The sequence below is a fragment of the Lithobates pipiens genome, unplaced genomic scaffold (assembly GCF_037356315.1).
Source record: "Lithobates pipiens isolate NorthernLeopardFrog02 unplaced genomic scaffold, aLitPip1_a1.2 Scaffold_22, whole genome shotgun sequence".
In the NCBI taxonomy this organism is placed as follows: Eukaryota; Metazoa; Chordata; class Amphibia; order Anura; family Ranidae; genus Lithobates; species Lithobates pipiens.
Window position 1 is genome coordinate 30,591,821 of NW_027507784.1, and position 13,825 is coordinate 30,605,645.

General features: G+C 43.3%; 1 protein-coding gene across 1 annotated transcript; it reads right to left on the minus strand.

Annotated features, from left to right (window-relative positions):
* Positions 1-262: 262 nt before the first annotated feature.
* Positions 263-13,545, minus strand: LOC143923521 (uncharacterized). Its single transcript, XM_077447243.1, has 5 exons — positions 11,913-13,545; positions 11,733-11,807; positions 3,534-3,728; positions 2,169-2,331; positions 263-1,065 (listed from the first exon to the last, which is right to left on the minus strand). The coding sequence occupies exons 1-5, from the start codon at positions 12,136-12,138 to the stop codon at positions 645-647; spliced, it is 1,080 nt and encodes a 359-aa protein (XP_077303369.1). The 5' UTR covers positions 12,139-13,545; the 3' UTR covers positions 263-644.
* Between the last annotated feature and the right edge of the window lie 280 nt (positions 13,546-13,825).

The following is a 13,825-nucleotide window of genomic DNA, read 5'->3' on the forward strand; positions in this document are numbered from 1 at the left end:
ATTTCCATTACTAACCAATGTGGCCACTGTGTGTGCACTATAATATACTGTAGTATCATCAGTTTGGGTGACTTCTCATCTGCTGCGAAAACGAAATTGTGTTGTTCTGAATGCTTCTATACCATTCAGGAGAAGTCTTGAATTTGTATCAATGAGTACATGGCTTCCTCTGATTGGTCAAGGTGGAAATGGTGACATCATCCTCTTGCCTCCTCATCTCAACCAACCAGAGGTAGCCTTGTTTTCTTAAAAAAATACTGCAGTCACTAAAAAGCTCTTTATATAGGTTAAAAAGTCAACATATACCTGGAATTATACTTTAAGCATTGCCATACAAATAAAAAATCTACATGGTCCAATATAAGATATAGTAAGAAGCAAAAAAAGGGACACACATTTTGATGGGACTAAGGCCTGGTTGACATCTATGCAGGTTGCAGTTTGCATATTGCAGGTGCCTTTTGGGTTTTTCAATACACATTTTGGAACCATTGAAGTCTATGGAACCAAAAACCAGGAAAAAAGTCCCTCACCCTTTCCATAAAATGCACACATGTGAACTACATGTTCACATCTAAATGCACTAAAAAAGCATAGGTATGAAAGAGGCCTTAAAACCTGCTCCCAGAATCACATGCAGTATTCTAAACAGAATAATGGGAGCTCGTGTATGGAGAAGATTGGCTTGAGCTCGGAATTCTTGGATTACTGCCAGGCAAAGGGTAACATGCTGGTGGATTATTTGCCATGGGCAAAGTCAACAAAAATGTATTATGTGATGGCATGGTCACAGTATTATCATTATGTGGGACAATTGGCTTTGAATACTTCTCAAAAATATTAATAATTTCAATTTTCAATTGAGGTTTGTTTTCTGGTGGAATTTCCCCAATCTTTTTCAAGAATGATAAAAGGAAATATGAATCCTCATCCATTTCAGTTGACATGTGATCCTGTGGAAAGCTTTCAGATACAGTTTGAAGACCTTGCTCAGATTTCTCAGCTTGCTTTCCTGCAATCCTGCAATCCTGTTGTACATCATCCTGCTTCTGACTGGAAGTTGTTCTATCAAAATCAGAAACAGTCATAGTTTGGAAAACCATATAAAACCATTTTTTAAAGATATACTAGTAAAAAAACATTGAGTGATGGATGAAAGAAAAAAACAGTTGTGGTGGTTAGTGATCACAAAATATGCCCCTAGGTCAGTGATCAGTCAAAGCAAAAAAATTCTCCTACAGCCGCCCGGCCATACATGGGTTGAAATTCAGCTGACTCAGCAGAATTTTGATCCATGCATGGGAACCCAGGTTGTACACAAGTCGTTTCCCTGAACTAATAATGCTGCTGGCTATAGCTGGTAACACCAATGATTGTGTTCTGCCAGCAGGGAAGACTCCCCATCAGCAGAACACTGCAGAAAGGATTCCCCCATCAACACTGACTGGTTATAGGGGAATTTAGCAATTTTCTTTCTTTCCATCCGTGGCAGAATGAAAGAAAATTGCATAATCTATGGCCTGCTTAAGTCAGGGGTCAGTGAAAAAAGCCTATAAAAAAACATGCATGCATTAAAGTAGTTGTAAAGGCAATTATTATTTTTCTTTTAAATAACAAACATGTTTATACTTACCTGCAATTCGATTGCACAGAGTGGCCCCGATCCTCTTCTTCTGGGGTCCCCCACGGGCGCTCCTGGCTCCTCCTCTCTTGCTGGTGCCCCCAATAAAAAACGAATTTCCATGGGTGCACCAATGCAGGCTTGCTCCTGCTTTGTCCATTGACACAGACAGCAGGACTCGGCCCCGCCCCCCGCTCCCTTGTCACAGTTGATTGACAGGAGCGGGAGCCAATGGATCCTGCTGCTATAAAACTGCCCAATGATGTGGGAGACAGCGAAAAGACATGCTGCTCTCGCGCATGTCACTGGATCGGATCAGGCGCAGGTAAGAATAAGGGGGAGGGGGCAGGGGGGGATCCCGAATTAGAGAAGATTTTTACCTTAAAAACCTTGAGGCTTTAGAATCACTTTAACTAATCAAAGCCATGGGTTGGTGGGAATAAGAAATGCTCTATCATCTGTGGTGAAATGGTGCCTCTGTGTTAGGGGGTCATTGGAAATGTTGGCCCTGTGTAAGTGGCCAGTGGAAATAATGTTCTTTACTTACTGTCTTTGATCCATTGTAGGTAACAAGAAAAGAAGATGTTCATAGTAACGGTATTTGGTGCTTTTGGATGGCCCTGGATCACTCTTGCTTTCATCGACTTGTTTTTTATATTCTCGTTGGAAAGAACTCACAAAGTTTCTCCATTTTGTGGGCAGGGAATTTACTGTAAAAAAACAAACAAAAACAATTTATCAGTTAATTCATGAAACAAAAAAACAGCATTCAATGCTAAAATGGCTTTGTGACGGCAGTCACTTTGGGTGGGGGGCTTGTGGGTGGTGGGCTTGTGGATCCCAACTTACCTTGGAGAGGTCTGCAAACTCCATGTCCAGCTCCCCCGGCCCCTCCTATGTGTAAATCACCCTGTGTCCATTAGGGGCACAGGGTGACCGAGAACCCCAGTCTGATCTGTGCTAGTTGGACTGGCTGTGCAGCCACACTGTGATGTTGTATCTATGTATATATTTTGTGTTGTCTCATGCTGTTCATGGACTCTTTGCTGAGATCGTTTGGGGTGTGGTTGTATTCCATTGTTCTGTTGTCTATGTCTGCCTTGTGACGGCAGTCACTTTGGGTCACTTTGGGTGGGGGGCTTGTGGGTGGTGGGCTTGTGGATCCCAACTTACCTTGGAGAGCTCTGCAAACTCGATATCCAGCTCCCCCGGCCCCTCCTATGTGTAAATCACCCTGTGTCCATTAGGGGCACAGGGTGACCAAAAACCCCAGTCTGATCTGTGCTAGTTGGACTGGCTGCCTTTGAAGAAAAGTATATTATGAGATGTATGTCTATGTGGAGGGGAGGGGGAATCCTCCAGCAGCCCCCCCCCATCTGCTAATAAGACTATTTACTGATGAGAAGTTTGAATACACCTGACCTGTCGATCGCAGGGGTCCGTTACAGGCTTAATATGATAATTAATATCATATTAGTATTAAAGAATATGTTACCCCAACATTTCATATTCCTGATCTGTACATGCTGTACCATGTACTTGTATTAAAAAGTATCCCGTTCTCGTTGTATTGCTTCCTTTGGCTGAAGTCCCTGGTGTTCCTGCCAGTCCTTCTGCTTTCCGATTTCAAACTGACCGCACTTGGCAGGGCAGCTCATCCACCTTAGTGTGGTCAGTTTTCTGTCCTCCAATTTCCAAGACTTTTGCTGACACACCCCCCCTGCACAGCTCTAAACCGGGAAGATCAGTGTACTGTTTTTGTTCTGTGCCCACTTCCCAAGGCCCCTTATGCAGCTGAGAACAGAGGTCATGTGATCACTTCTAATATTGCGTTATAATAATATCTTAAATTGAATGAGCTGTTTCACAAGGTAAAGGTTCATATACAGTATACATTAGGTATTGTACTTACTTATCTCCTCTTTGTCTTTGGAATCCAGTTGTTCCCAGTCCTTGATCACCTTACTTGCTACTTCTTCCCATAAATTCTTCCTCATTTCCTTGTCACAGTTATGTGGATGATTTTGGTCATATAAAGCAGGTCGGGCCTCCATCTCCTTAAAGAACCTGGCAGGATTCCGAACAAGTTCTGCCAAAGCTGCCATTTCTGTATAAACAACTGGTATTTTGGATTATCTATGCAGTAGTAACCCCCCTGTATCACCGTCATTGAATGCATTAGTGTCCGTGGTTACAATGAACATTGATGTGAGTAGGCTGCAGAGAAAACTCCCAGCATTGCTGTCGGTGGCCCACCATTGGTGTCAGTCATTTCTGAAATAACCACAGTTGGTATCACTTGCCGACTGCAATACGTACAATATATACAGGGCTTTTTTTTTTCAGAGAATAGGTGAAGGAACTCCCCCATTTCGAGTCACCTCTTGTCTCTGCCCCTTACCCACCTCTGAGCACCGTTCCTTGGTTCCATCACCTACTCACCTCCAAGTATTGCCCATTTTCACCTTTTCATGACTAAGCCTGTTTCTGACATTTGGTGTTTACAAGTTAAAATCCCTATTTTTTGCTAGAAAATTACTTAGAATCCCCAAACATTATTTACATATTTTTTAGCAGAGAATCTAGAGAATAAAATGGCGATTGTTGCAATATTTTATGCCACACGGTATTTGTGCAGCGGTGTTTTAAATGCAATTTATGGGGAAAATGGACACTTTCATGAATTAAAAAAAAACAAAACAGTAGAGTTATCCCAATTTTTTTGTATAATGTGAAAGATGATGTTACGCCGAGTAGATAGATACCAAAAATGTCACGCTTTATAATTGCACGCCCTCGTGGAATGGTGAAAAACTTTGGTACATAGGCGACACTTTCAATTTTTTTTACAGTTACCAGGTTAGAGTTACAGAGGAGGTCTAATGCTAGAATTATTGCTCTCACTCTGAAGATCGCAGTGATACCTCACATGTGTGATTTAAACACAGTTTACATATGCGGGCGCTACTTACGTATGCGTTTTCTTTGCTACGTGAGCTCGCGTTGAGGGGGGGCGGTTTGAAAATGTTTTTTCTTATTTATTTTTATATTATTAAATTGTGTTTAAAAAAAAAAACACTTTTATTTCTGTCACAAGGAATGCAAACATCCCTTGTGACAGTAATAGGTGGTGATAGGTACTCTTTATGGAGGGATCGGGGGTCTAAAAGACCTCTAATCCCTCCTTTGCACTTCAAAGTATTCAGATCACCGAAAACGGTGTATCTAAATACTGTATATATTTTTAAAATCGGCACCATTGGCAGCCGAGTAAACAGGAAGTGACATTGTGACGTCGCTTCCGTGTTTACATCATGGAGACTGGAACAAAGCTGTTTCCGGCTTTGTTCCAGTCTGTCACTAGCCGCCGGAAGAGCCGGATCATCGATCGCTTCTCCCATGCCACAGGGAGGCCCTGGAAGAGTGGCGGAAGGTGGCGGGAGGGGTAGTCCCCTCCCGCTCCTTCGGGATAACAACCAAGCGGCTTTTAGCCGCATCGGTTGTTATCCTCGGAAAGCCGATCGCCGGCTCTAAACAATGGTACCGGGATGATGCCTGCAGCTGTGGGCATCATCCCGGTATAACCCCCCGAAAGCCGAGTACACACACATCTGCGTACACTCGGTGGGAAGGGGTTAAAGAATACAGAACCAAGTATCATTTTGTGATGCTACAGTGCCTTGAAAAAGTATTCACACCCCTTGAAATTTTCCACATTTTGTCATGTTACAACCAAAAACGTAAATATATTTTATTGGGATTTTATGTGATAGACCAACACAAAGTGGCTCATAATTGTGAAGTGGAAGGAAAATTATAAATGGTTCTCAAAATGTTTTCTTTACTACCTTAGGTTTTTCTTTTTTTTTCTTTTTCTCCTCTTTATTTGTTTATGGCTATGCAGGATGGTAAAATTAAGATAGGCTCCTGGAATGTGAGGGGCCTGGGGACGCGGCTGAAACAAAAAGCTGTGCTATCCTTGTTGGAGGGATGTGGAGTAGAGTTGCTCTGCATACAGGAGACCCATTTAAATAGAGATACAATATACCGGCTGCAGAGCAGAAAATATCAACTCCAATATCACTCGGTTTATTCTACATATAGTAGAGGGGTGAGTGTTTTGGTAAAAACGGGGGTGAATTTTGTATGCAAACGGGTTAGCCTGGATGAAAAAGGCAGATACATTTTCTTACAGTGCCTAATTGAAAATAGAGAATGTATGCTGGCAAACATCTACATCCCTCCACCATTTAAAATGGAAGTGCTTTTTAAATTACAGGAATTTTTAGTGGGGATAGATGGTGTCCCCATAATAATAGTAGGGGATTTCAACACGGTATTGGATATTAAAATTGATAGATTCCCAGAAAAAACACTGGCGGAACCTGCTTGGCAGGGGAGGCTGGGACAGTACCTGGAAGAAGTAGGATTACGGGATTTATGGAGAACTGGGAACCCGGGAGTTCGGCAGTATAGTTGCTACTCGCCCACACATACTACGTTATCCAGGATTGATATGATACTGGGGAATGACCTGGCCTTACAAATGGTGGAAAAGGTTGAATATCAGCCCAGGGGGATTTCAGATCATTCCCCAGTGACAGCAGTATTAAAAATGAGAGAACGTAAGGTACAGAGGTTGTGGAAAGTGAACCCGCTCTGGCTAGAACTGATAAAAAAAGAGACAGAAGAATGCCCTGAGAGAATTCTGTGGGAATTAAGAGAATTTCTAAAAAATAACCGGGGTACAGTAACATCGGGGATCCTGTGGGACACTCTGAAAGCTTTCTTAAGGGGCCTTATGATTCAATCAATAGCAAAAATAAACAGAAAATCTAGGGAACAGGAGGTACAAATAGGGAGAGAAGTGTTAGAGGCTGAAAGAGATTTTATTAGTGACCCCACGCAGGGCAAAGAAAAAATCTGGTTAGATAAACAAGAAGAACTTAGGTTATTAACCCTAAAGAAAGTAGAGATTCAGCATATGTTCCAACGCCAAGCCTCCTTCGTGGAAGGGGAAAGCGTGGGAAAAATGTTGGCACAACTGGTGAAGAATAACTCGGGTCCTTCCTCAATCTCGGCGATTAGGATATCTGAGGGAAAGGTTATAACAGAAACGGGGAGTATTTCCCAAGCATTTGAAGGATATTATAAAAACCTATATACTGCACAAAAAGTGGGGATGGATGAGCAAATGGAAGCATTTTTAGGTCAATTAGAGGTACCATGTTTGAAACAAGAAGAAAGAGAGGAACTGGAAGCCCCAATAACTTTGAAAGAACTTCAGGAAGCAGTTGCGAGTATGCCAAATCAGAAATCGCCTGGGCCGGATGGACTACCGATTGAAGTCTATAAAAACTTTGGCGAGATACTGATTCCTGAACTCCTGGAGATGTTAAGAGGAGCATATGGGGAGGGTAAACTGCCCCCATCAATGATGGAGGCGGTTATAACTCTGTTGTACAAAGAAGGGAAGGACGCCTTAGATGTTGCAGCGTATAGGCCAATCTCTCTCCTGTGTACCGATACAAAGATACTGGCCAAGGTATTAGCGACCAGGCTTAATCGAGTCATAGCAAGATTGGTCCATATGGACCAAACAGGGTTTATAGCCAACAGGTCAACGAGTATAAATATTAGAAGAGCCTTTTTGAATTTGCAGGTCCCAATGGATAACGATACCCCGGGTGCAGTGGTGGCATTGGATGTAAGGAAAGCATTTGATAGCGTAGAATGGGGATATATATGGAAAGTTTTGGAGAAATTTGGCCTGGGTCCTTCCTTTATAGGATGGATTAGGATGCTATATGATAAACCTAGTGCGAGACTAAAAATTAATAATGAGTTATCCGGGAAAATAGAGTTGGGGAGAGGGACGAGGCAGGGGTGCCCATTATCACCCCTGCTCTTTGCATTGGCCATAGAGCCCCTGGCATGTGCAATTAGAGCAAACCGGGATATTGTCGGTTTTGTAAGAACAACTGGAGAGGAAAAAATCTCACTTTATGCAGACGATATCCTACTGTTCTTAGGGGATATGAGATACTCACTACCAAGGGCAATGGAATTGGTGCAAAGGTTTGGAGGCTTCACTGGGCTGGAGATAAATTGGGAAAAATCGGAATGTCTCCCTTTGGACCCAACTGGTCAGCAAACGGCCCTGGGAACCCCCCAAATGCCAATAGTGGATAAGTTGAAATATCTGGGAGTAACCTTGTCAAGGGATCCCAAGCAATATATAAGTTACAACTTGGTCCCATTACTGGCTAAGTTTAAACAAAAAATTGCTATATGGAAACGATTGCCTCTCTCGGTCGCTGGCAGATGCAATCTGATAAAAATGATATGGATGCCCCAACTTTTATACATATTACACAATGCCCCAATATGGATTAATAAAAGCTGGTTTGATAAAATCGAGATGCTGTTTAGGGAGCTAATATGGAGGGGAGGACAGGCTAGATTGAGATTGCGGATGCTTCAGCTTCCGGGAGAGGAAGGAGGATTCACGGTCCCTTATCCGGAGTGCTATTTTTGGGCGTCCCAATTACAACAGCTAGGGGGGATCGATGAGAAGAACGGAGGAACCCCAAATGGGAGATTAGTATTAACAGGCTCCCCACACAGTACCCTGATCGAGACCCTGGAAGCGGACTCATTTCAGTGTAGATGCCCTACAGTAAAAATGATGTTAAAGCTATGGGGTACAGTTAAAAAAAAAATGGGATATAGTGAAATAACAAAGTATACGCCTCTATGGAACAATAAGAAGCTACAGGAAATATGGCGGGTTGGAAAAATTGCAGATTGGGAAAAATGTGGCATTGTAAGGCTAAGCCATCTATATGGCGGCAGGGGTATTAAATCTTTCGACCAGCTGCAAAGAGAATTTAAGATATCACAAAATTCATTTTATGCCTATATACAAGTGAGGCATGCTTTAAGGACCCAGTTTGGAAACCTGTTATTAACATGGGAGGAAATGCCCTTGCTATACCCAGTAGCACAAGCAGGACCCACTAAAGGATTAATATCTAAATTCTATGCCCAGCTGGGTGAACAGATTAATAGTGAGAGGAAAGGGAGGGATGAGAAAGGGAAATGGGAGCAGGACCTAGGTAATATAACACGAGTACAGTGGAAAAATATCCTAGCGGCATGCCCAAAGGTCTCGGTCTCTCCTCCTCAGAGGATTTCCCATTTAATGGTAATTAATAGAGCATACTATACTCCCCAGAAATTATTTAAATTTGGTAAGAGAACAGATGACTTTTGCCCCAGGTGTGGGGGGTCAGGGAATTTAATGCACATGCTTTGGAAATGTCCCAAATTATTTAGATACTGGGAAGGAGTGGTAAAGATAATAAGTAGGGTCTTTGGGACGGTAATAGAGTTAAATCCCATAGTGTGCATTTTAGGTTACAGAGAGGTGGAAGTAGAAAGGAAGGGAACAACAACGGCAATCCTAAGATGTTTATTTCAAGCTAGAAGGATGATAGCTAGGAGATGGCAATCAAAGCTACCCCCTACAGTAGAGGATTGGACAAGGGCGGTAAATGACTATCTATGTAAGGAGAGGGCAGTATATGCAAAACGAAATAACCTAAAGGAGTTTAATAGGAACTGGCGAGAGTGGATAGAAGTGATGCATACCCCAGTTTAAACCATGATAGGAAAGGGAAGAGGGGAGGGGGAGGGGGGATGGGTAATGGGAAGGAGTAGGGCAGGGTATATTAAAGGTTCGGGAATCATTATAACACATTTATGCTACACTGTAGGATAAAAGCATCAATATATATATAAGAGGGGAGGGGAGGAGGGGCGGGGTTGATAGAGAGGATGGGAGGGAGGGGTGGGGTTATAACAATAGGAAAAACGTAGGAATTGCAAAAATAGTGATGGTAGGAGAAGGGGGGATATGGTACTGTTTAGATAATGTGTTTTTGTTTTTTTTTTGCTAATTATAAGTGATGTATGGATGTATCTTCATGTCCCCCTTCCCTTCCTAGAACTCTAAAACTCAGATCTCGGAAGGGAAGAAAGAGGTATATGAACCCTGGTAATGTTATTTTAAAATGTGGTCTGTATAAATGTGAAAATTTAATAAAGATTAATAATTAAAAAAAAAAAAAAAATGTTTTACAAATAAATGTCTGAAAAGTGTGTGTGTGTGTGTGTGTGTGTGTGTGGGCATTTGTATTCCTTCCCCTTTACTCTGATACCCCTAACTAAAATCTAGTGGAACCAATTTCCTTCAGAAGTCACCTAATTAGTAAATAGAGGCCACCTGTGTGTAATTCAATCTCAGTATAAATACAGCTGTTCTGTGAAGCCCTCAGAGGTATGTTGAAGAACCTTAGTGAACAAACAGTATCAAGAAGGCAAAGGACCACACCAGACAGGTCAGGGATAAAGTTGTGGAGAAGTTTAAAGTAGGTTAGGTTATAAAAAAATATCCCTGGGAAAGTAGAGCATTAATCAGAGAAGCAGCCAAGAGACCCCTGGTAACTCTAGAAGAGCTGTGGCCTCCCCCCCTGAGCTATACCGGGCCACATGCCCAGGCTCCCCCCAAAGCACCTTGTCCCCATGTTGATTAGAACCCTGAGCGGTGGTTTTGGGGATCTGTGGGTGGGGGACTTATTGCAATCTGGAAACCCCCTTTAACAAGAGGGCCCCAGCTCCCCCCATGTGAATGAGTACCCTTAGACAGTTTTTCGGTCTGGTATGTATTTTAAGGGGGAACCCCCATGCTAAAAAAAAAAGCTTAGCCCCCCCCCAAAATCCATACCAGATCCTTATCCGAGCATGCAGCCTGGCAGGTCAGGAAAGAGGTGGGACGAGCCAGGGGCCCCCTCCTTCTAGACCATACTGGGCCACACGTCCTCAACATGGGGGTATGGGTGCTTTGGGGCAGAGGGGCTCTGCACCCCCCACCCCAAAGCACCATGCCCCCATGTTGATGGGGACAAGGACCTTTTCCCGACAACCCTGACCGGTGGTTGTTAGGATCTGCAGGCGGGGTGCTTATCGAAATCTGGATAACCCCTTCAAGAAGGGGGCTGCCAGATCCTGGCCCCCCACCCTGTGTGAATGAGTAAGGGGTACATTGTACCCCTATTCATTCACCCAAAAAGGTATCAAAAATAAATATTAACAGTACACAGGTTTTGTGGTCTGGTATGGATTTTAAGGGGAACCCACACACAAAAGAAAAAAAAGTGGGGTCCCCCCAAAATCCATACCAGACCCTTATTCAAGCATGCACATTTTATTTTTTAATTTTGCATGGGGTACCCCTTCAAGAATCCTCGGAGCGCAAGTCGCCTCACAAGTTGGATCATCATGATCCAACTTGGATGTGACTTCTATTCAAATCAATGGACTGAAAGTCGCCTATCATAGGGAACCACTGATTTTGAATAGAGGCAGAAAAAACGCTGCTAAGAGCTAGCGAGGCTAAATGCGCATTAACGCCAATGCAAAAAGCCACTAAAAGCACATTTATACTGGCGTTGGTAGTGGCTTTGCAGCTCGTTTTTTTCTAATGCTCTGTGTGCATGAGGCTTAACACTTTATTCCTTATCCTGGGAGATCTTCAGAGCAGCCAGGAAGCTGTGTAGTGTCTGCAGGCTGTGGAGCTGTGAGCAGTTTTACAGGGGAGAGTAGATACTTCTGAATGTAGTTTGCAGCAATTGGTGATAATCTTCAAGGGGCTTGAGAGTTCCTAGTCCATAAAGGGCTCTTGCTTGCTGAGTTTTACAACATTCTGTGCTAAAATCCAAAGGGGCCTGAGAGTTCCTAGTCTGTAAAGGGCTTTTGCTACTGATCCACTAAGACAGTACAGGATCTTTCTCTGTACATAGAAAGGAAGTTGTCCCTGTGCATTGCTTCAGTCAAGCTGGGCATCCCATAATCCCTATTACCCCATCCAAGTTATTTCCCCAAATAAAACAGCCCCCCTCCCCAAAGCTTAGAGACTGTTTCATTGTGTCTGGACAAAAGTGGAGAAAAATGCTTGTTGCCTGGCTGTGCAGAAATAGGGGGCCAGTTACTAAGCGGCCCCCACGGGGGATAGCGCTACAATGAAAATACCCGCATTTATGTATGTTACCTTGTTTTGGTTGTTTTTGGGCTGTTTTGGGTCCTCCATTTTTAGTCGTACTTTGTTGAATTTTAAGTGACTTTCCTGGAACATAAAGAGAGCTAGACTCAGGTAGGGTTACTAATGGCATTAAGAAAACTATACAGATCAATGTCATTTCATCGTCATGTACCAATATTTATCTGTTACCTTTTATTTGTTTTAATTCTTTCAGGATTTTTGGGAGTTTTATCTTTTTGTTCACATTTTTTTTAATGCGTTGTGACTCTCCTGAAGCATCTCCATCTTGTTGTCTTATTTTCTTTGCTGGGGGCTCAGAGCTTGATACAATATCATTGTTTGGTATTGCAATAGTTGAAGCCACGCTCTGCCCTTTCATATCTTTCAAGTCCTTAAAAGCTTTAAAAAGACACATTAGAATGTCAAATGACTTTACAGCAACACCAAGATTAAAAAATATCTAATGCATCAAAGTGGTAGTCCTTAGTGCTAGCTGTCCTACATGTGGCTACTGCTCCCACTACCCTCTCTTCAGGCACTGCCAGCCCTCCTGGCTTCAGCTGCCCCTTTCCACTGCCCATGCCACCACAGTCCTCCTGACTGGCTCTGCACCCATCCCAGACTGCTTGCACCCAGTCCTCTCAGGCATGCCTCCCAGTCCTCCCGACTGTGTGTCACTCACCAGCCCTCTTGGCTGTATCTGTTACTCCTGGAGACTTGCCCGGCCGTGTTCTCCTGCTGTCCTCTCCTTGCTCCAAGTGCCTCCTGGCCAGGACATCTCTGTGGTTTTGTGAAGGTCCTGTCAACACCAGAGCCCAGGCCCAAGGTCAAACTCCACCCTTGGCTGAGGAACTCCCTCAAAGGCCATGACAGCCTAACCCATCTCCAGCTTTCAGCCAAGCCTGGAAATTTACCTACACTACACAAAAACTCTAGCACTCTAGCAACACAGCTAGGGGGTGCTACAACAGGAAGTGTGTTATTTGATCACCAGATGAAAATAAAATGGAAAAACCCTACAAAAAATTAAAAGAAATACAGCCATCACATCTAAGAACTGGTAAGCTCATAGCTCCCAACTGTCCCTGATTTGGAGGGACTGTCCCTGATTTGGAGCAATGTCCCTCTGTCCCTCATTCCTCCTCATTTGTCCCACATTTTGGTCTGATCCATATAGCTGTATATAAAATGAACTTTTTATCTATCACAAAGTGTTTTCCAGCACTAAACTTTTCATCTGATTTCTAAATTGCTGCATTTGTAAATTCCAAAAGCCAATATAAAGGGATAGTAGTAATTAAAAAAAGCCCTTGTTTTTTTATACACTTCTCCTTTAAGGGGGCGTGGCCAGGGGTGTGTCCTATGCCTGCATGATTTTCCTGATAGGTGTCCCTCATTCCCATCTCAAAAAGTTGGGAGGTGTGGGTAAGCTGCCACAATAATATAAATATATATAAAATGTCCATGTACACATAGGTTTTTATTAGAGTTTATGAGCAGTTAATGTCCCGCTCCTGAACTTGATTGGCCAAAATGGCAAGTACTCTGGCCACTGAAATTAATAAACTCAAAGTGCTAAACACGGAAAAAATGCAGCAAAACATGGTACCGCTTTTTTGCTGCATTTAGCTTAGTGTTTGCTGCCAGGAGAGTTACCTTTAGGGGTGGCTAGTGTACATGTAGCAGTGGGGCGACAAAAAGTGGTATGGTTAAACAGAACTTGATCCTACTCTGCTTCTGGGTCAGGAGTAGGTAACACACAGAGTGTAGGGGTCAGGAGTGAGTAACACACAAACTACAGAGGTCAGGGGTAAGGATGAGCTCAGGCGTGTTCGCATGGACCACTTGCAGAGCCCGCCAGGAAGTTGGCGCAGTGCTGCGTTAATTACAGGCAGTGAGACATTGCCCCGATGTGAGGCTGCAGAGATCGGGCAATGTCTCACTGCCTGTGATTAGCGCTGCGCCGACCTCCTGGCGGGCTCTGCAAGTGGTCCATGCGAACACACGCCTGAGCTCATCCCTAGTCAGGGGTAAGTAACAGAGTGCATGAAAATAATAATAAGAATCGCGCTGTGATTATTCCAAAAAGCATTGCTAAATAA